Source organism: Tachyglossus aculeatus, chromosome 21 (genome assembly GCF_015852505.1).
Source record: "Tachyglossus aculeatus isolate mTacAcu1 chromosome 21, mTacAcu1.pri, whole genome shotgun sequence".
In the NCBI taxonomy this organism is placed as follows: domain Eukaryota; kingdom Metazoa; phylum Chordata; class Mammalia; order Monotremata; family Tachyglossidae; genus Tachyglossus; species Tachyglossus aculeatus.
The window spans coordinates 74410454-74432751 of record NC_052086.1 but is presented as its reverse complement, the minus strand read 5'-3'; the positions used below and the strand labels follow the sequence as shown (position 1 = coordinate 74432751).

The 22298-nt window shown below is 42.7% G+C and overlaps 1 protein-coding gene across 2 annotated transcripts in view; it reads left to right on the top strand.

Annotated features, from left to right (window-relative positions):
- USP7 (ubiquitin specific peptidase 7) overlaps positions 1–22298 on the top strand; it is a 94835-nt gene that overhangs the window by 26438 nt on the left and 46099 nt on the right. The window contains exons 1-2 of one of the 2 annotated variants that reach the window (XM_038762302.1): positions 10899–11042; positions 14854–14958. In XM_038762302.1, coding sequence (XP_038618230.1) covers positions 14916–14958 — 43 coding nt within the window. In that variant the 5' untranslated portion in view covers positions 10899–11042; positions 14854–14915. Of the gene's footprint in view, positions 1–10898; positions 11043–14853; positions 14959–22298 lie in introns of those variants that run through there. The other variant, XM_038762301.1, reaches the window with a different exon arrangement.

Genomic DNA, 22298 nt, shown 5'->3' with positions numbered 1-22298 from the left:
GGTGCTTGGGAGAGTACCATGCCACAGAATTAACCGAAACGTACCCTGCCCATAGTGAATTTACAGGCAAGAGGTAAAATTTCAAATGCCAGAGAGGCTTTGTCCTTGGAGTGAATCAATTTCCAGTTTCTTTTCCCCGCTTCGAGACATTGTTTCTTCAAAAGTATTTGGAATCCCTGGAAGAAGGTACTGTTTCACGAACTGTGAAAAGTCAGCGAAAGCGGGAATCCAGAACCGGGAGCCATATCGGAGCCAGAGAAGCAGCGTGGCTTAGTGGAAAGAGCCCAGGCATGGGAGTCACACTTATCAGCTGTGTGACTTTGGGCAAGTCCCTTAACTTCTCTGTGCCTCAGTTACCTCATCTATAAAATGGAGATTAAGACTGTGAGCCCCACGTGGGACAACCCGGTACCTTGTATCTACCCCAGTGCTTAGAACATAGTAAGTGCTTAACAAATACCATCATCATCATCATCATCATCGGCCTCCAGATCTCAGTTCCTTTGAGAACTTGCTGAGAACCAAGCTGGATTCTCGTGGGGCTTTTGGAAAGGGTTGGGTCCCACATTAGGAATGGAAGGAAGAGTGTAATTCATTTGACTGGATTAAGATCATTTGATATGTCATTTTGTCATCTGCTCCATCTGTTGTGTCTGTCTCCCCCTCTAGACCTCAAGGTCATCATGGACACAAATCACATCTGCCAATTCTGTTGTATAGCACTCTCCCAAGCGCTTAGTACAGTGCTCTGCACCCAGTAAGCACGCAATAAATCCTGTTGATAGTGATGATGAAACATTATCAGGTTCAGTTTTTCTTCTTTCTTTGCATGCCCTCCCACCCCTGGGTTACTGAATCAGTGTTTTTATATGACAGAATCAATGTTGCATGGGGTCTTTTCTCTCAGCCCTTAATTCATAGAAGCGGGTATTGAGTATTTTCTGTGCTGCACTTCTTTCTTATCCAATCTCCATTGGCCAGCTCCCTGACTGTCTGGGCATCCAGACCAATTACATTTTTCCAGATGTGCTGAATAGTTTCCAGAGAGCTTGTATAAGTTTTGGGGGGTCAGCAGTGGGGATCGGCAGTGGCTACCTCTGTCAGAGAGCTCCTGGAAGAAACTCTAAGGTGGTGGAGTCTCTGGTCCTAAATTATAGATCAGACCCAGTCCCGGGACCGAGAGTCTTTCAGGAGGAATTGAACAGCGTGGTTTAGTGTAGGAGCGTTGTGGCCTAGTAGAATGAACAAGGGCCTGGGAGTCAGAAGACCTGGGTTCTAATCACAACTCCCGCTCTTTGCCTGCTGTGTGACTTCTGGCAAGTTGCTTTTCTGGGCCTCAGTTTCCCATCTGTAAAATGGGGATTCAATACCCGTTCTCCCTCCTCCTTCTACTGTAAGCCCCACATGGAACAAGGTCAGCCCCCCACCTGATTAACATCTGTCTACCCCAGCGCTTAGAACTGCTTTTGACACAGAGTAAGCACTTAGCCAATTGCTAGAGCTATAGGCTTCAGGAAACGGAGAAAGCAACCTAATATCACCTGTCCATGTATCCGTATGTCCAAGTTGCTCAAAATGCAAGCAATAATAATAATGGTAATAATTGAAGAAGCAGCATTGTGTGGTGGATAGAACCCAGACTTGGGAGTCAGAAGGTCATGGGTGCTGATCTCGGTTCCTCCGCTTGTCTGCTGTGTGACCTTGGGCAAGTCACTTCACTTCTTTGGGCCTCAGTTACCTCATCTGTATAATGGAGATTGGCTGAGCGCCCCACGTACGACAGGGACTGTGTCCAGCCTGAGTTGCTTGTAGCCACCCCAGTGCTTAGTATAGTAAGCGCTTAACAAATACCAATAATTATTAATTATTATTAACCATAATAATAATGGGATTTAAGTGCTTGCTATGTGCTGGGCAATGTGCTAAGCACTGGTGTATATACAATTTAATCAGGTTGGACACAGTCCCCATAAGGAGATGTGAGAGGCAGGCCATCCGGGCAAAACCCTGAATGATGTCATCCCTCTTTCCTCTTGTGAGTGAAGCACTTTGTTTTTGCTTTGTAAAGGAATAGGAAAGAGGGGTCCCCACAGACCCACGTCCATACTCCACCCTCATGTGTCTTGGCAGGTGTGTTGGAGTTGCTGAGAGCTTGTTGTGGGCAAAGAACGAGAATAGGGATCCATCTTGGGTCTTTGGACTCCAGTTCCATTAAGGAGCTATCTGTCAATCAATGGTATTGATTGAGCACTCTCTGTGTGCAGAGCACTGACTGGGGGGCTTGGGCGAGTACTCCAATATAACAAGAGTTGGTAGACCTGTTCCCTGGCCATAAAGAGCTTACAGTTTAGGGTGCTCTCCCCACACCCATTGGACTTTTGCGGGAGCCCCTCCAAGGGGCTGGAACCAGATCTAATTCTCAGCTGTGTAACCTTGGGCAGGTCACTTTACCTCTCTGTGTCTGTTACCTCATATGTAAAATGGGGATCGAGACTGTGAGCCCCATGTGGGACAGGGTCTTGTCCAGCCCGATTTGCTTGTATCCACTGCAGCGCTTAGTACAGTGTTGCCGACTTGTCCCAAGCCCGTTGTTGGGTAGGGACCATCTCTATGCATTGCCAACTTGTACTTCCCAATCGCTTAGTACAGTGCTGTGCACACAGTAAGCGCTCAATAAATACGATTGAATGAATGAATGAATAAATGCGATTGAATGAATACAGTGCCTGGCACAAAGTAAGCACTTAACAAGTGCTATAATTATTATTCTATAGGCTTCAATGGTCTCATCTGTAAAATGAGAATTAAGACAGAGCTCCATGTGAGACATGTACTGTGTCCAACCTGATTAGATGACTATCTACGCTAGCACTTAGTACAGTGCCTGGCACATTGTAAGCACTTAATAAGCACCACAGAAAGCAACAACAACAAAACTTTTGCTGTCTCCCTGACCAGGGGAGAAGCCTGGAGAGATTTGGCCCGGGGCTGAGGAGATGATCCTCCTCCTCTTGAACTGTTGTGTTCACACACCCCCCTTTGAAGAGAGAATTTACTTCAAAGATTCTCCTAGCAGCCAATATTTCAAGTTTATGCCTTCACCTTATGTAACCACTTCCTGGGTTTTGTCACCAAGAAACATTGGTCTTCAAAGGAGTCAACATCTAGGCTGTGTAACAGATTTAAATGCTGAGTCTGTTGATAGATATTTTTCCCCCCCTTAATCCCATTGACATTTTCCAGTCACACACATCCAGTTTTGGATGTTTGGTTTAGCTGCATCATCAGGACTCATTCTGAATAAATCACACTTTTTGTCTTGTTGATAATGGGGCAGGAAATTCCAGATTAAGACTGCCTTTATAAAGTGTTTGTAATGGCATTTCATTCCATTCTTCCAGAAAATTAAAGTGATTTTTCTTTGGGGCACTGTGCTGATGATTAAGGGTTTTGAAGTGCCTCAGCCCTTGTAAAAGGACTTTGAGGTAAAACATGTTGCTGGGACTTAGTCAAAGATCACACCTTAGTGTCACTTCTTTTCAGATATGTTGTTCAAACACGAAGGATTTAGTGCTATTTTCCACTTGACAGTTGTGTGTCATAACCATGCCAAAATCATATTATTTTTGTGCTTCACTTTTAGTAACCTAGGAAATAGCTTAAGCTTTTGAAAACACAACTTAGGGGAGTAGGGGAGCGGGCAGGCGGAGGAGGATGTCTCAATAGCACATCCCTTCAGCCAGTGTGGAAAGGAAAAGCTTATGGACTTAGGGATTTCCTGTGGGTCTTAAACAATTTTAATGGAAAATGTTTTTGTTTTGAAAATGTTCCTTTGACTTCAAGTATTAAAAACGACCCTGAAAATAAAGGGCAGAAACCCTGGGAAGCCTTCAGATATATTGGGAGAGAAACAAGGGCAGTAAAACCTCATTAGAACTCCTTAAAATTAGTTTAAGGGTGGAGAGGAGAAGGCATTTTGCAAAAGTTAACCAACCACATTTCTGTCCAATCTCGGTTCTTGCATTGCAGCTTGGCATAAACAAGGACCTCATTTGCAGATGATTAGATGAACATGTTTGACTAGTTTTGAAAAGTTTGATTAACATGGCTTTGAAATGTTTTCCAACCCAACTTGTGTTTAGCCAGACCTTAAGGAAAATGTGAATATTACATCTTGGTCTCCAGGGATTTTATTTTGGAAACCCAGTTTAATATATGATACAATTAAATTGCTCTTAACTTTGTTGCTCACCTCCATACCCTGATTTCAGGTCATGTTTGGGAGTTCTTGATGGCGGGCTATTTGTTTGCCTTTGACTTAAAAGTAAAGTAAGTTGTATATATGTGTGTTTGTGTATGGGAGGGTGATGCAAGGGAGGGGTTGGTGATGAAGATTTGTGTTCTGTCCATGAAGTAAACATGCGAAAATGTACACTGGTTCAGTAAACTTAGTGAGCCTGAACAATTAAAATGCACGTGAGGCTTTGGTAGTCATTAAATGGCAATACAAATTGTTAATACTAATGGTATTTGTGCCAGGCATTGTACTGAGTGCTGGGGTGGATACAAGCAAATCGGGTTGGACACAGTCCCTGTCCCACTTGAGGACCCACCGACTCAATCCACATTTTCCAGATGAACTAACTGAAGCACAGAAGAATTCAGTGATTTGCCCGAGGTCACACAGCAGACAAGAGGCAGAGCAAGGATTAGGACCCATGACCTTCTGACTCTCAGGCCCGTTGCTCCTTCCAACTTGTACTTCCCAAGCGCTTAGTACAGTGCTCTGCACACAGTAAGCGCTCAGTAAATATGATTGAATGAATGAATCTATGCCATGCTCCTTCATCTTTTCCCCACATAGGTGTGTGAGGTTGTATAAGACAAGCCATCCGGGAGTTTCTGGGGCCTTGCGTCCGAGATTCAAATTGTGGTGTGGGGAAGCAGAGGCAAGGAGCAGAAGAATGTAGGAAATGCTACTGTTGCTAATTAATAGTAATTGTGGTATTTAAGGCCAACCACTGCCCTAAGCACTGGGTAGATACAGGTTATTCAGGGTGGACACAGTCCCTGTCCCACTTGGAGCTCACAGTCTGAGGAGGAGGGAGGATTATTGAATCCCCATTTTCCAGATGAGGAAACTGAACCACCGAAGTTAAATGACTTACCCAAGGTCACACAATAGACAAGTGGTCCTTTGAGGCAAGTAGTATGCCTTGCTTGGAGGGATGGGGACTTGCCCTTCTTCCGTTGACCCTAAGGAATGGCTCATTGCAGCGACCCTACCTGGGAAGCAGCATGGCGTAGTGGATAGAGCATGAGTCTGGGAGTCAGGAGGTCATGGGTTCTAATCCTGGCTCTGCCACTTGTCTGCTGTGTGACCTTGAGCAAGTCATTTCACTTCTCTGGGCCTAATTTACCTCAGAGAATTGAGACTGTGAGCCCCACTTGGGACAAGGATTGGGTCCATCCCAATTTGTTGGTATCCATCCCAACAATTAGTACAGTACGTGGAACACAATAAAAACTTAACAAATTCCAGAATTATTATTATTACCTTCTACTTCTCCATCGGCAGTTTTCCCTCTACTATCCCATTATACAGACTGCCCAACTATCAGTGTATCCAAAATCTCCCGAGCTTCCGAGTTTCTGCCTGTACATCTTCCTGGGCTTACTGTTCACTGAGTGAAGCAGGAACTTTTTTAATGGTATTTGTTAAGCGCTTACTCTCTGCCAGGCACTGTACTAATTGCTGGGATAGATAATCAGGTTGGACACAGTCAGTAGCCTATGTGGGGCTCATAGTCTTAATCCCCATTTTTTAGAAGGGGATTAACTGAGGTACAGAGAAGTGGAGTGACTTGCCCAAGGTCATACAGCCAAGAAGTGGCAGAGCTGGGATTAGAACCTAAGGTCCTCTGACTCCCAGGCCAGTGCACTTTCCATTAGGCCATGGTGCTTCTCAAGTATTTCCTTGTTTTTTTTGTTTCTGTTATTTTAATCTCTCTCAATTTTCACTGAGGGAGTGAGGCCTCTCGTCTGGGATTTGGTGTACAACAATTGTGTGCCCTGTCTGTCCACTTTGTGATTTGAAGACTTCAGTAATGTCACTTCTCTGCCTCTGTCTTTTCAGCCAATCAGTGGCATTTATTGAGTGTGTACTGTGTAGAGAGTACTGTACTAAGCGCTTGGGAGAGTACAGTGCAGGAGGGTTGTTAGACACCTCCCCTGCCCATAGTTTATGGTGTAGAGGGGGAGACAGATGTTAAGATAAATGATGGATATGCACCCAAGTGCTGGAGAGCTGAGGGTGGGGGAATAACATCAAGAGCTTAAAGGATATAAATCCAAGTCCTACCTCTTCCATGTTCTCCTCATAAAGAAATGTCTCTTCCCCTCACTCCGGTCATCCTGTCATCTTGGTTGGTCTTCTTTTTACTCTTCCAGTGCCATACGTTGTCATGATTAAGATGTGGCAGGTAGACCAGTTCACATTATTCCAAGGGTGAGCCATCTTTTTTTATCTAACAGCAGAACTGTGCTTTTCATTTAATCATCTTTACCTTTCCTATTGTGGTAGCGTTTGATGTCCTTTGCCCATACTGTGGGGAGGAGGGATTTTTCTTAGCTGTCAGCCTAGCAGTTCTCTCATCAAGGTGTTAGCTCAAGACAGTTTTGCGGGAAGAAGCCCTCTAGAGCACAGTTAAGTCAGTCAGTCGACCTTTTTTATTTATTGAACGCTTACTGTGTGCAGAGCATTGTACTAAGCACTTGAGAGCGTACAAGCAACATCATGCTTTCAGCATTCCTCTGGGGTACATTTTCTTCCAACTTCGTTGGGGTTGCGTTATTGTAAACACCCCACCCACTTTTCATTCATGCATTCAGTCTTATTTAATGGATGCTTACTGTGTGCAGAGCACTGTACTAAGCACTTGGGAGAGTACAATGCAGTAGTATTGTTGTATCGTACTTCCTTTACTCTCCCTCTCCCAGATTTCTTCTTATGGCCCTAAACCATTAAGTTTCCTCTTAAATGACCCCTTTTTAAATGTGATAGAAGTCAGTAGTATTTACTGAGCACTAGTAATAAGCCTTTACTTTAATAGGAAAGTTTAATAGATTTGGTAGACTTTATCCCTTCCCTCAGAGAGCTTTACAGTTTTGCAAGACATTAAGTCATTTCAGATTGGACTCTAAACCATAAACTCATGGTGGGTGAGAAGTAAAATCATCAATAAATACCATTGATGGATAGGAGAAGGGGTTAAGTACACGAGTATAAAATGAACTTCTTGTCATTTTCACCAATATGAAGAGCACTGTATTAGATGCTGGAAGGAGGGGACCAAGCAGAATAAGAAAAACAATTCCTTTATTTTGTTATGGGCTGCTAATTCTGTTGTATGCTCCCAAGTGCTTAATAACAGTGCTCTGCACATAGTAGGTGCTCAGTCAATACCAGTGATTGGTTAATGAATCAATCAATCACTGACTTTTATCGAAAGAGCTTTTAGTCAAAATGGGCTGTCAAGCAGACATAGATTGAGAAAGAGTCTGTACTTAAAAGAGCCTAAGACTAAAATATTAAACCCCATGTATTTAACCAGTCACAAGTAAAGATCTAGCATGCTGAGGTGACTAGGGGTGGCATGCCTGAGAAGGTGGGGTTAATTGTGATTGCTGATGAATCAGAACTGCCTCAGTCAAAAGTATTTGCTTGTCTGTGATGTGCAGGACACTATACTCTTAGCACTGGGGGTAAAAGAGAAGTGAAAGCCCCAGTTCCTCCCCTCAAGAAGCTTACAAGCAGATTGAGGTGACACCAGGCATAAACTACCTTGTGTACAAATAATAGGAGTGGGGAAAGCACAGATATATAACTGGTATTATGGGTACAGAAAGGCGAGCAAATAAGCGAATAAATAAAGTAGCGTTTAGAAGTGGGCTTGTATATTCAGTGTTTTGGGTGGTTTTTTTTAAAGTATTCGTTAAGCGCTTACTCTCTGCCAGGCACTGTTCTACGCGCTGGGTTAGATACAGGGTCATCAGGTTGGACAGATTCCCTGTCCCACTTGGGGCTCACAGTCTTTATCCCCATTTTACAGATGAGGTACCTGAGGCCCAGAGAAGTAAAGTGACTTGCCCAGGGTCACACAGCAGACAAGTGGCGGAGCCAAGACCAGAACCCAGGTCTTTCTGACTCCGAGACCCAGGCTCTATCCACTAGGCCACGCTGCTTCTGTTAAGATGGCTTTTTGGTGACAGGATTTGGGTTTATGGGAATTAATTATGGCAGTCTTCGTGGAGAGGTGAGCCTGTTGAAGATGGGAAGAGAAACTCTTTCAGAAGGATTTTGGAAGAGGGGTTGGGGGTGTTAATTTTGAGGGACAAAGTGTGCTGCAAGTGATCAAGACACACTCTAGGGTGGAGTCCCATTGTTGGCAAGGTCATTTTTGAACCAAAGGATGGCTCTCCTACTTCCTGTTTCTCCCATCACTCCTTTCTGTCAGTTTGAGCATTCCCGACCTGTAAATGGAACCTCTGGAAGCATTGTCAGGTTGAAATTTTCATGGCTGAAAGATTATTTGTCTTATTGCTTAAGATAGGAAAATAAGCAAGAACGGGTTCCCTGACCCCGGCTTCCTACTGAATTTCCAAATAAAGAATATGATATACTACGGTATTTCCATAGCAATAGACCGATCTTGGTAGGTGATAGTAGTTCTGTGTTTATGACATCACAGATAGAAGCTAGCGGAGAGAGGAATCCTAGCGGAGACGGAGTGGAGTAAACGAAAAGGTCGGTAGTAGTCTGGATGTAGTTTCTATAGGTTCTGTCCTTTTCTTGTAAAAAGTAACTCTTTGCTACTTTTTTCCTACCGTTGAAGTCACAGCATCCCACCCGCCGAGTCCCGACAGAACGGGAATTAAAACAGAGGGTAAAAGTTTTAAGATCCTGTTAGGGAATCAGGGAGCATTCATCCAATAGACGCAAGTCTGTTCGCCTACAAAGCGTCACAGTGGCGGAAGAAATGGTTTGTGTGGAATTGGCCACAGTGAGTACTACAAAGCTAGCATTCCTTAAAGCGAGGCTTCACAGGACCTGGGAGGATTATAAATTCATAACCTTCCTATGTAATTATGGTCACGAAGGATCGCTCCTAACCCAGTAACTGAAGCCATTATCCAATCTGGTTGCTGGGTCTCATTTGGGTCTGACTCGAAGTGGCCACATTATGTTGCATTCAAGCTGGTCTTAGTAGACATGCCCGCCAGTTTTATTTTCATCCCAAATGATTGAGGAGAATGTATATTTTTGAACCAGGGATTATGAATTTATTTTGTATCTTTTAGCAGCCTAAAAACCAATCAGTGGTGTTTATTGAGCACTTACTATGTGCAGAGCACTGTACTAAGTGCTTGGGAGAGTATAGTACAATGGAATTATTAGACCTGTTCCCCGTCCATAACAAGCTCACAGTCTAGAGGGGGAGATAGGCACTAATATAAGTAAGTAATAACTAATATATTAGATATCGAAAGCACTGTATATTTGTGTGGCAAAATACATTTTGCTTGTGGTGGGATGGAAATGTGCCTGTTTATTGTTGTTCTCTCCCAAGTGCTTAGTACAGTGCTTTGCACACAGTAAGCATTCAATAAATACAGTTGAATGAAAGTTCAGTGATTAAAGCCAGCAGGCCAGGCTCGTATCCCTTTTGTCTTGTCAAAATGAACCTGGTTGAGAACGCTTCCTAGAGATTTGTAAGTGGAGTCCATTTATATAAACTGTTAAATATGGTAGAAATAATTACGTTTGAATCCTATTCGTTTTTTGTTTTTTTTTTTGAAAAACTTGAGATAAGTTGTTTTGTGGATTATGCTTAGACTCACGGATCACATCTTTAATTTTACAGTAGCATAAGTAGCAGTGAGTGGTTTACCAAAGGCACTCAAATAATAGTAATGATGAGAAACTGCAATAGAACTGAAGATGAAGATGCTTTCATTAAGAAATGGGTTTGTTTTCTGAAAAAAAAATCCCCTGCAGCTGAAATTTCTCAAGCTTTTTCTTAGTGTAAAATTAGCAGAACAAAAGATGAATTTTGCCATCAGATTAATCAAATTGGAAACGGTTTGAAGCATTTTTCTCATTAGGTGCATATTCAGCACCCGTTTTGAAGGTTGAGAAATCCTAACTGAACAATTTGTCTCAATTTATAAAATTTACCAAATCAGAAGAGCTTCTGCAAAGAAACGGATTGTTGCAGTCCCTTAAAATTTCTCCTTGTAGTAAATTAAGCACTTTGGGAGGTTCTTTATCTCAGATCCTAGGGGGCTGTATAGTACTTTGCACCAGTATAATATAGCATGAGCAACAGTGGACTAAATGTTGCCCTCAAGTGATCTGAAAGAGTTAATGCTTGGCTCCGAGATACTTATTTTACCACCAAAGATCAACCTGAGGCACAAGGAGAATTAGACTTCAAGTTAATTGGAGCTCTTGTCATTGTCTTCTTATCCCCATCCTTCCACTTCTCCTTTTAACCTGTTAAACAATTTTCCGTGATATGCCTTCATGTTAAATGGTTGCTAAGAGAGCTTCTGGATTTCAAAGACCCATTCTTTCGGATTTTGTATATATTATAGAAGAAATCCTCCAACTCTGGAGTAGTAGTTGTCCATTATAAAGGAGATCTATGCCGGATGTAAAGAGCTGTGAAATCGGGTGACTCGTAATAGCTGGTTCATAAATTACACTCTTTCATCTTTTAAAGTTGTTACTTTCGTGTAATTATCAGTTTAAAAATGATCGTGGACAGAGAAAAATAATTGATGAGCAACAGCATAAAGAGATGATTTCTCAGGTACAGCTTAACTATTTATAGGGCAAGCTACTAGCTCCCTTCACTGAGGACATGGACTACTATCTCCACACTAACCAGGGATGCAGTAATTAAAAGTCTCCAGAGGTGGTACAGCCACGAAGTACACCATCTGATATGTTCCACACCTTCCTAGAACTCATAATGTAGGTAAGTAGTTTGTATTTCTCCAGAGATGGGTTCCAGATCAGATAAAGTCACCAGCCCCACCAACCTTTCTCTGGACCATGATGACAGGGGCGGCCCCTGTGGCCAACTTGAGCCCTGAGGAAAAAAGGAGGGAGGCACGGAAAGTAAATCAACTCACTTTCACTTGCGCCGCTTAAAAGTGGAGGGGAGGTGGGAGGAATTAGAAGCCATCTGGGGAGAGTCCAATGCCCTCTTGTTTCAGAGCTCATTAGCTCCTGACACTACCAGGAATTACTTCCCTCTTACCATTCCTTACCATTTCCTCTCATCATTCTCTTTCCCAACCCAAACCGTGACTTAGGAATTTGCCCTTCCCCTGTTCCCCCTTCTAGTCCCTAGAACAGATGCTAGTCTGAAACTTTCAACCTTCAACAAGCCTCATAAACTTCAGAGATTGGGCAGGGGGGCGCGACAGGGCACGTGCGGAGAGAGAGAGAGAGAGAATGAAAGAACTGTAGGGAAATTGAGTGGTCTTTCTTCTCACCTTTCTGATGAGTACGCCTCATCACAAGACCCAAAATCTGGGAAACTTCAGGACAAGCAGTAGGGCCCAGGGATGGAGGCAGAATGACCATTAGGGCATCTAGAATAATAATAATAATAATAAAATAATAATGTATTTGTTAAGCGCTCACCAAGTGCCAGGTACTGTACTAAGCACTGGGGGGTGGATACAAGCAAACAGATTGGACACAGCCCCTGACCCACGTGGAGCTCACAGTCTCAATTCTCATTTTGCAGATGATGTAACTGAGGCCCAGAGAAGTGAAATGAGTTGCCCAAGGTCACCAGCAGACATGTGGTAGCGCCGAGATTAGAACCCCTGAGGTTTAAGGCCCTCTATTAGGGAACTGGAATGGCTCCAAAGCACCCATTGGATCTCCGGATTAATGGATTGGGGCATATGTACCCAGAGCCTATCTCCCAGTAGGCCTACTTTTGAAACTCCCCTGCTCTCACATTCATTGATGCCAGAAAAAGGGGTGCAGGACCCAACCCATCCCCATCACTACCATAGGGAGCCCAAGGAACTGCTTCTTCTTCCAACCCCACTCTTCCAGTTCCCTTCCTCTCTAGCTCTGTGTTTTCCAGGTAGTCTCTGAACCAGAAACCCACCTCAGCAAACAGAAGCTGCTTATCCCCGCTGCTTGTTTTCTTTCCCATTATCTGCAGGTTATGAGGAAAGGCACGGAAAGTATACGTGTAAAGAAAGACCAAATATTTTGAAATTTACACTGATGGTAACAAATGGCTCTAGGGAGCGTTTTTGAAATTACAGCGCAGGCAGTACTTCAACTTTATGGTATTCAAATTATGACAGATATGAAGTCCAGTGTTTATAAATTAGCACCCTATTTCAGCTTTTCAACATCAATGTGGACTTTATAACACTAGCCTCATCAGTGACACTGGTGCGGTAGTGGAGCCAAATTTGATATGCAGCTGGAATGAAATTAGTTGCCCGACCCTTCCTGGTAACCCTTGCTGATCAGGTAACGCCACTCATTCTTGCTGTCCCTCTTCCTCAGTTGGGGGAAGGGGAGAAGTGACCCCCTCCCTCCACCCTTCCAGGCTTTAGATCATGCGTAAATCAGAGTAATGCACAGATACCTTATCGTCCCTTTATGCCGCCATTTCCGTGAGAACACTGGTTCCACGGTACTTAATTGCCTTACTTATTTTCACTGTACTTCTTTCACCTTACTTACACCGTAGTGCTGATTCCCAAAAAGTGCATCCTGTTGTAATTGCAAGGACTGCCTTTATGGTAGGTTTTTTTCTTATATATATAAATCTCCACCACAATAGAATCTCGTTGCTCAAATTGGGACCTCGATCACAGCAGAAACTGATTTATATGGTCTTCTGTCAGGAGAAGAAGCCCATTTCGACCTACCCAGCAAACAGGCTCTGAAAGCCAGAGTGGTGCTGGCCAGGGTGCTGAATGATCTGGGGAGGCTATGAAGCAAAACGGTTAAAACCCCGGAGAAATATTGGGGGAGGCAATCATCTTGGGGTTGTTTTTTAATCAAAAATATAATATAAATCAGTTAGCTTGAGATTTGAGCTGGTATTGATGAGGAGCATCTCACCTTGAACTCAGGCTGCGATTCTTTTTTTCTCTGCACGGCAACTCTCAGGGCAAAATGGTGCAGATGCGGAGGACATGAGGGAAAGGTTTGGGGTTGCCTGCTGGTCACATAAGCTTTATTTGGTCACATAAGGAGCACTGTGGGACTTGAGAAGTTCAGAATAAAGAAGTGACACATTCCCTGCCCACAAAGAGCTTGCCCTTTAATGGGGGAGGTAAATGTAAAACTATTTACAACTAGAATAGCCAGAATAAATAATTGTGTACACATAATAAGAGTGCTTTAGAACATATCAATAATCCTGTAGGTGCTGGAGTTGGCTGATGTGATAATATGGGTCCGGGTGCTGTGAAATCAATCAGGGACAATTGCTGGGGATGGAATTTTCGGAGGAATTTGGGTGTAGCTTTGCCTGTCCTATGGGGAGGGAAGGAGTTCAAAGGGACGGGGATGGGCGAGTCAAGAGCAAAGTACAGCTAGAAGGTTGGCTTGAGAGGAATGAAGACAGCGAGGTGGGTGAAGAGAACTAGTTGTGAGGAGTTTTTGTTGGATGCAGAGAACACAGGAAGCCAGTGGAGCGTTTGGAGGAGAGATGTGGAGTGAATGATGATCCACACAGCGGCAGCTAGTATAGATTTGGAGGTGGGAAGGAAGGGAGGCTGGGAGACCAGTGAGGTGGCTAATGCAGCAGGATGCCTCCGGGGTGGTGGCAGTTGGGGTGGGGTGGATCCAGGAGTCATTCTGCAGGAAGAGCCATCAGGATTTGGCAGTGACCTGGGTGTGAACGATACAGCCGAGTCGGTGACACTAAAGTTGCAGACTTTAGGGTGGGTGAGGGTGGAGGTATAAACGGCTTCAGTGACAAAGTTGAATCATTCCCCCCTCCCCCCCCCCCCGCCCCCTTCTCATTTTTAATGAGTAGAAGCAATTCTCTGCATGGAAAAAAAAAACCCAACAACACTGATCATTTAATCAATTCTTATTTTATCTCGGTCATAAAAAGGGAATCCGGGCTTCAGGTTAGAACATCTATGAGCCTAATGTACAATGTTTCTTCTTTAGCACTTATATGATGGTCACACCCTTTCAGGAATGATTTGAAATTTAAACAAAAGCAGGGTTGGTTCATTGCATTAACTCTGTGCCCTGAAAGTGTTATTTTTCAGGCTCTGCTGCTCTTCCCTTGTCCCTCTCTTCAGTACCCACCCCCAGGAGAATTGTTCCATTCCAATAAAATGTTCATATGGTCATCAAGAACATTGCCCAGAAGATACTGCTGGTAACCAGAAAGCTCGAAAACAAATTTAAATAACTATCAACCTGAAAAACTCATTAACTTGAAATAGCAAAAAGTTGTTATCCGTATAAAGGTTCTTTAGTTTGAACTTGCAATGCTTCTGTTTGTGGGCTTAATTGGGAATTTACACCTAGGTGTTAATGCTGGTATTTAAGTACCAAATGGGAGTATGGAATAAAGCACTAGTGACATTGAGTCACTAGACAAACACCCTAGTGATAACTGTATAGACCGGAATGGAAGACATGTATTGAACTGGATGAAATGTGTCAAAGGGCATACACGATTTGCAGCCAAATCAAATGTGTTTCCGATGGACAAATTAGATGGGTTAAAACCAAATCTCTGAAGACTGAGAACTTTATCCTTTACTTTCTTCAAGCTGGAGATACAGATGATCCACCAAGAATCACGCAAAATCCTGTCATCAATGGGAATGTAGCGATGGCTGACGGACACAACACCACAGAGGAAGATATGGAAGATGGTAAGTGAGAATTAGAAAAAGATATGATAGAATTGTTTGCTCAGGGCAAGATGAGCTCTTTGGGAAAATGCCAAAATAAAGATGTCCAAAGCATCTGGTTGGGAAATGAACTGTAGAAGATCACTTATACAATCTGATGCCTAAAGAAAATCTGGAATTTTGGTTTGAATTGCGAAGCGGATCCCATACTCTGCACTGAGCATACTTGGAAATTAGAGCTTCTTTCTGACATTTGTGAGTATATAAAACCAAAAGAGTGCAAGTTTTCAAGTCATTGCCAATGTCAGAAATGGAGGATTGAAGGCCGAAGCGAAGTCCTGTAACCTCTCTTTGATTGTACAGCATTATCTCTAGGCCTCTGGACCAAGCTCGCCATTGCATTTGTATTTGTTAGGGTTGTGGTTGTGGCATTTTATTCAGCGCTTACCATGTGCCAAGCTCTGGGTCAGAAACAAGGTAATCAGGTCCCACATGGGGTTCACAGTCTAAGTAGGAGGGGGGAACAGGTATTGAATCTCCATTTTGCAGATGAAGGAACTGAGACCCCAGAGAAGTTACATGACTAGCTTAAGGTCACACAGCGGACAAGTGGTGGAACCGGGATTAGAACCCAGACCCGCGCTCTTTCCACTAGGCTGTGCTCCTTATATATAGCCAAATAGTTTCTGTCCTATGACACAAAATTGGTTTTATGTAGACTTTGCACTTAGAGTCATTTAATCAGTCAATCAACAAACTATTTATTGAGTGCTTACTATGTGGAAAGGACTGAGCTAAGCACTTGGGAGAGTACAATACAACATAATTAGACATATTCCCTGCCCATAGCAAGCTTATTCAAATATAAAACCGATAGGCAGTGTAGTGTTACTTTGTTTTTAATTGTATCAACGATGGCCAAAAGACAAGGGAAGATTTTGAGGCGATGTAATTCTACATAGGCATGTCATAAAATGACTAGCAGAACTTAATGTGCCACTTGAGAACAAAGTAGTCATCTTTATATGATCGTAAGGTAGCCTACGTCTTCATTTTTCCCCCCTTGTCTTAACTCTTTTTGTTTATAGGTGGCTACAGACCTTTTTTTTAAGAGTCCACTAATCATTTGATGCAGTTCCCTGGAATTTTGCAGGGTAATATGAAGCAATGTTCTCTATCAAAAGCAGACCTGCCAGTCCTCTGGAGGATTGTGTCCTTCTCAGGGGAGTAACTGGGCAATTCAAAGAAACCACAAGTCCCAGACTGCATCATCAGGCAGACTGCTGCTCACACTTCCTGCCCAAAGTTCAGTCTCCATGGGAAACGGCAGCAGTAGCTGAGAATTCTCTCGTGAAACGTTTTATCCCATCTCCTGGTGGGGGCAATAGCTGAGAAAGGTAGAAGGGCGTGATTGAAATCCTATTGCTTTGTTGCCCTATGGCCTGCACTTTCAACCCTGCAAAGAAAAGGACAGTTGTGTGATGGCTGTCATCATTTTGGTTGTGGCTCCAGAAATGCCAAAAAGTTACTTCCCCCCCACACCGAAATTCTCAATTCTCAGGAAGCAGCGTGGCCTAGGAGTCAGAAGGTCCTGGTTTTCTCATCCCGACTTGACCACTTGTCTGCTGTGTAACCTTGGGCAAGTCACTTAATTTCCCTGGGCCTCAATTCCCTCATCTGTAAAATGGGGATGAAGACTGAGCCCCATGTGGGATGTAGCCTGTGTCCAACCAGATTAGCTTCTGTCTGCCCAGCACATAGAACAGTACCTGGGTCATAGAAATCGTCGAATAAATATCATAAAAAAAATTCTCGAATAGCAACCTCAGATCCAAATCCTAGTATAAATTTTCAGTGAAATGAAGGCAAGTAGGACTCCAATATCTAAGAGCTGCTTTTTTAGCAGGGTCTCTTTCGGAACTTGACACACTAGTGTGGTATTTTGCAAAGCTATGGGTTATGCTGGTAATTCAGTGAATCCATTTTTGCTAGGGGACAATGTCTGAAGTTTGAAAGACATGGTTTTTAGAAAGGACAAAATATGGCCATCTGTTTTCAAATATATGCCCGTTAGCACTCAGCTGCCCTTAAGAATTGGTAGTTTGGGGAAGCCAGGGAAAACAGCATTAGGGAATAGGAAATATTAGGGAATGTGTGGGTATAATCTAGAGAAGTTTTTTTTTAACTTGGTTTGGCATTTATGCAGATTATCTCTTTAGATTTTTCACAAATGCAAATGAAAATAAACTGGTTAACTTGTATCACTACCCAAAGCTTTGAAAAATGCCTGACCCTTAGCAAGCACTTAACAAATACCATAATAGTAACAGTAAAAAGTACAGGTATGAGAGTTCTAACTCTACCAGTGGACATTGTGACTGTGGTCAAGTCACTTACCCTCTCTTCAGACCACAGTTTCCTCATCTGTAAAATTAGCCTCATTCTCTCTTCCTCAGAAAATTTGAGGCGAAAACCAGAACAATGATTAAGTAACATTTGGCAGAATAAATTAGCGCCTTTCAAATTCAATGAAGTGATGTTATTTTGAAGGGAGAGTGTTTGGAATGAAAGGCACATATTTGGTATGAGAATAAGTTTCCCTCAGAGCATGCTAAAAGTCATTATGAAGTTTGCTGGAGTCTATAAAATGGGAAGAAAATGCATTTAAGGAGCATTTGAGGGTAACAGCACTTTAAACAGGCTGAGACTATCGTCCTTCCCTTCACTCGTAGAACACGACAGAAATATGGCATTTACTCAGTCACCAGTTCTTCTGAGGGGGTGGTAGAAATAGTATTTATTAAGCCCTTACTTTATGCAGAGCACTGTAGTAAGTACTGGGGGCAGGGGGGTGAATAAACAGATCTGGTCCTTGTGCCTTGAGAGAGCTCACTCATTCAGTCATTCTTATTGAGTGCTTACTGTGTGCAGAGCACTGTACTAAGAACTTAGGAGAGTATAATATAACGAACAGATTCCTGACCACAGTGAGCTCAAAGTTTAGAGGACTCTGTCCGAGTTTATGTGGGAGATGGGGTTGGGGCTGTGGTTCCTCAAGACATTTGTCATCCGACATTTCCTTGTAGTCATTTTCTACTCTTGAACCAATGAGCGTGCTTCAGTTGCTTCGAACTGAGCTTGGAAATCTGGTTGACGGAGTAGTTCAGGGTGGCAGTCTAAAGGCCATCAGCTTATCAGACTAGGCTGGCTAAATTTATGTGAGGGGATAGTAGTTCTTAGCCGTTTAAAAAAGTGGGTCAAAAGGGCATTTTCAAGTACACTTATAACCTCCAAAAGCCTGTTTCCATTACCTTTTGGCTAGAATGCTTTCAGGGAATTAGAGAATATTCATCCAGCCTGATTAATGTGCAATTTAAAGTCAGAATAAACGGTTTGTGTGTGGTATCAAATAAATTATCTTACATTCCAGGTTTTCCATAACGTGGGATTATGCAAGAGCCGTCAACTCATTGAATATTGCTAAGACTTGCCCACAGTCACACAGCTAACAAGTGGTGGAGCTAGGATTAGAACCCAGGTCCTCTTACTCCCAGGCCCGTGCTCTTTCCACCAGGCCATGCTGCTTCCCATTTCCTGTTTATTACCACATATCAATCCCTCATTTGAGTAGATTTTAGTATCAAAGTGTTAGCTTTGAGACTTGGGTAAGTTTCATGGGTTAAAGTTATTTTTGGACTGAACCTAATTAACAGATTGCTGGAAGGGGAAACAGTACATAGGGTTGGGAATTTTGAACTGCCAATACATGGCCGTGTCTACAGAGAGGAAGTGTATTTTTTTTTTTTGGAAGAGATTTATTTGAGGAACGTTTGTTGGGTTTTTTTTTTTTAATCTCAATTTCCATGGCAAGGAATCATGTCTACCAGCCCTATTATATTGCACTTTCCCAATGTTTAGTAAGAGTGCCCTGCACAGAGTAAGCACTAAAACACCTGGAAGATTAGTGTGTTCCTTCAGAATAGGCGTTCTAACCAGTGGAGGGATTTTCAAATCCACGGACTGGAGTCCCAATCTATAACCCTTCCATTCGGAAAAGGTGGCTCTCTAACACAGTTTTCTTAGGTATATATCCTGAGTGTATTTAAAATGCCTTTCAAAGACTTTGTCATATTTTTGGTTAGTGAAGTGGTCTCTGGCTCATATGATTTAGTAGAACTGTAGAAAGTAATTGGACCAGTCAATCCGCAACCGGTAAACCTGCCCAAGTTGTTTGCCAAGCCTGAGTCTATCTTATGTAGCACCTACTACTATGACCGTACTTGTAGTTGTTGAGGACTTTTGCACAGATTTCGTTATTCTACAGTAACACAATCCTTAAATGACTACTGACAGCAGCTTTAATGGCAAGCCACTGGAGTGTATTCTTAAAATATTCAGACCCTTGGGTACGTTTCATGGGTTAAAGTTATTTTAAGCCCAAATCTAATTAACAGATTGCTGGAAGGAGAAATAGAACATAAGGCTGGGAATTTTGAACTGTCCAAACTGCCAACTGCCTTACTTATCCGAAAGAGTTGGATTTCTGTTTAGTTAGGTTGTTTAGGAGCACTTCCGACATGGAAGTTTGGCAAGTCACTGTTACCTATTTCATAAAGATTGGATACTTGAGAATGCATTTCAAAGTGCAGGGCAGAAGTTGGCTTCATGGAACATTTCCACCATCCTCCTATCGTATGCTGTTCTATCCAATTCAAGGGCAAGGGGCTGAAATGATAACTAAAAAGAAGCAGCTTATAAATCTGCTCACATGGAAGTGGTGTAACTTGGTGGTATTGTTAATGCCCTTATGGCAGGAAGGGTTGTTTTGTTAGTTCAGAGAAGTAAGGCAATTTCTAATACAAATCTTACCCAAGCTGTTTGAACTGGGCCAAGTTATGTTAAAAAAATAAGAGTTCTGGAGTAAGGCCCTCGCTCTCCTCAGATTGTATCTTAAATCTTCAAGTCGTTTAAAATGTATGTTGACCATAGTGGAGTTACATATGTGTCTTAATATGTATCAATTTAAATGCTGCTTACCTTTGAGAAGCAGCCTAATGGAAAGAGCACGAGCCTGGGAATCAGAGGATCTGGGTTCTAATGCCGGCCCCACCACTTGTCTGCTGTGTGACCATGGGCAATTTATTTACCTTCTCTATGCCTCAGTTACCTCTTCTGTGGAGATTAAGGCTGTGAGCTCCACATGGGATATGGGACATGTCCAATCTGATTAGCTTGTATCTACTCCAGCGCTTAAGTATTGGGTCTGGCATATAGTAAGTGCTTAACGAATCCCATTTAAAAAATCATTTGAAATTTAGCTGAGTTTTATTTTGTAGAATCTTTTTTTAGAATGAGGTAAAACAGGACCATGTAGATGTTAACTTGAACGGATTTATCTACTGCTTGAACTTTTTTACATTGAGGCTTTCAAAGAGATAGAAGCACCAGACATTGACTCCAGCACAGGTAGCATATTTAATATGAAAACGGACATACTTTTGTCTTGTTGGATAATTGATTGTGGAGGTTAGGAAAAAATGATAGGCTTGATGCATTTGGAATGCAGGACTTTCCTCAGATGATGTGTTTGTAGTTTTTCTTCTCTCTAAAATTTATTCATGGGCACAAGGATTGTGGCCCAAGTTTTGGTGAAGTACCCCCCCCCCCCTTTCCAGCATCGCACTTATCAATTAATCAGTGGTATTTATTGAGTGCTTACTATGTGCAAAGTACTGTACTAAGCACTTGGGAGGGGACAATACAGCAGAATTAGCAGACACATTCCCTCCCCATTTGTGCTCAAGCTATTTGTCACATCAGACTAGCACTCACTAGTTTCCCTAACAGTGTTGCAGCCAAAATATGCCATGAAAACTACGTCTTAAGGTAGAATAGAGTACTCTGAGAAGCTCCAGTCAAGTAATATCAACTGAGAGTTCTGTAGGTTTGGGACACAAGATGATGGAGTCTTTAGTTGGCGAACTTCCTCTAGACTGTAAGCTTGTTGTGGGCAGGGAACTTCTCTATTGTTATATTGTACTCTCCAAGCACTTAGCATGGTGTTCTGCACACCATAAGCATTCAGTAAATATGATTGATTTTCTTTTAATTTGTTTTTTTTTAAATCGATGTTGGGAAGAAGAATTCCACTTCTTTAAGATTAATGGACATGCTTTCTCAAGACAAGGCTAATTATTCTCAAGACAAGGTTGTTTGGGTTAGCAGCGTGGCGTAGTGGTTAGAACACAGGCCTGGGAGCCAGAGGCCGTGGGTTCTTATCCCAGCTCTGCCACTTGTCTGCTGGGTGACCATGGGTGAGTTACTTCACTTCTCTGGGCCACAGTCACCTCATCTGTAAAATGGGGATTGAGACTGTGAGCGTCACGTGGGGCAGGGACTGTTTCCAACCTAATTTGCTTGTATCCACCCCAGCGCTTAGTATAGTGCCTGGCACATAGTAAACGCTTAACAAATGCCACTATTATCAGTATTCCTCAAAAAAAATCCCAAATCCAAGAAGTTGTGTTGTGCAGTTGGATTCCTCTATTTGCTGGATCCTGAGATTCTGAGTCTGCTACCTGCATATTTCTGTGTTTGCTGATGCCCCAGCTTGTATACTCCTTGTGCCAGGAAGGGCAAGAGGTATAACACTTCCCAACTCTGAACTGTATTAGCCCTATCAGAGTTTGCTTCTGGGTAGCGTGGCACCTGGCCAGCATATCTTCAAGCTGACCAAGTCCATTCCAAAGAGCAAGAATGTCTCACTACTTAAAATACATTTCATTTCTTCATCTGCAGTGCCTGCTGTAGTGACTGGATGGGCTTGGAAAAGTAGGTGAGGGGATGTAAGGGAAGCTATTTTCTTTCCCGTTTTCCCTTGTGTTTGAGGCTTCCTCACTTAACTTGTCTCTTTGTGACCTCGTTATCACCTGCTTGCCTAATGCTTATGTACACTACAAGTGAACTCCAGAAATCCCCAGGGAAAAATACAGGGACAACATTTTTACCCAGAGGTATTGTAGAGAAAGAAATTGAACACTTGGGTCACTGGTAGGTTTTTGTGTTTTTATGATTTGCAGTGGAATATAGGTTTTGTGGATATGGCTCTGCCAACTTGGATTTATAATTTTTCTCACTAAACAGGTAAATGTTGGCTGCAGATTTAAATCCTGCCTTACAACTCTTCCGAGAAGCCATTAGAAAAGATACAATTTTAGACAAAGCTGTGTTGGAATGGAAGTTTTAAAAATTCTGCCCTTAGGGCAGGGGTCAAGGATTCTTAATTAGGGAAACTTTAAGGAAGAAACCCTTAACGTGTTTGGTATTTCTCAGAGTCTTCAATTTTCCATCATCTTTTGAGA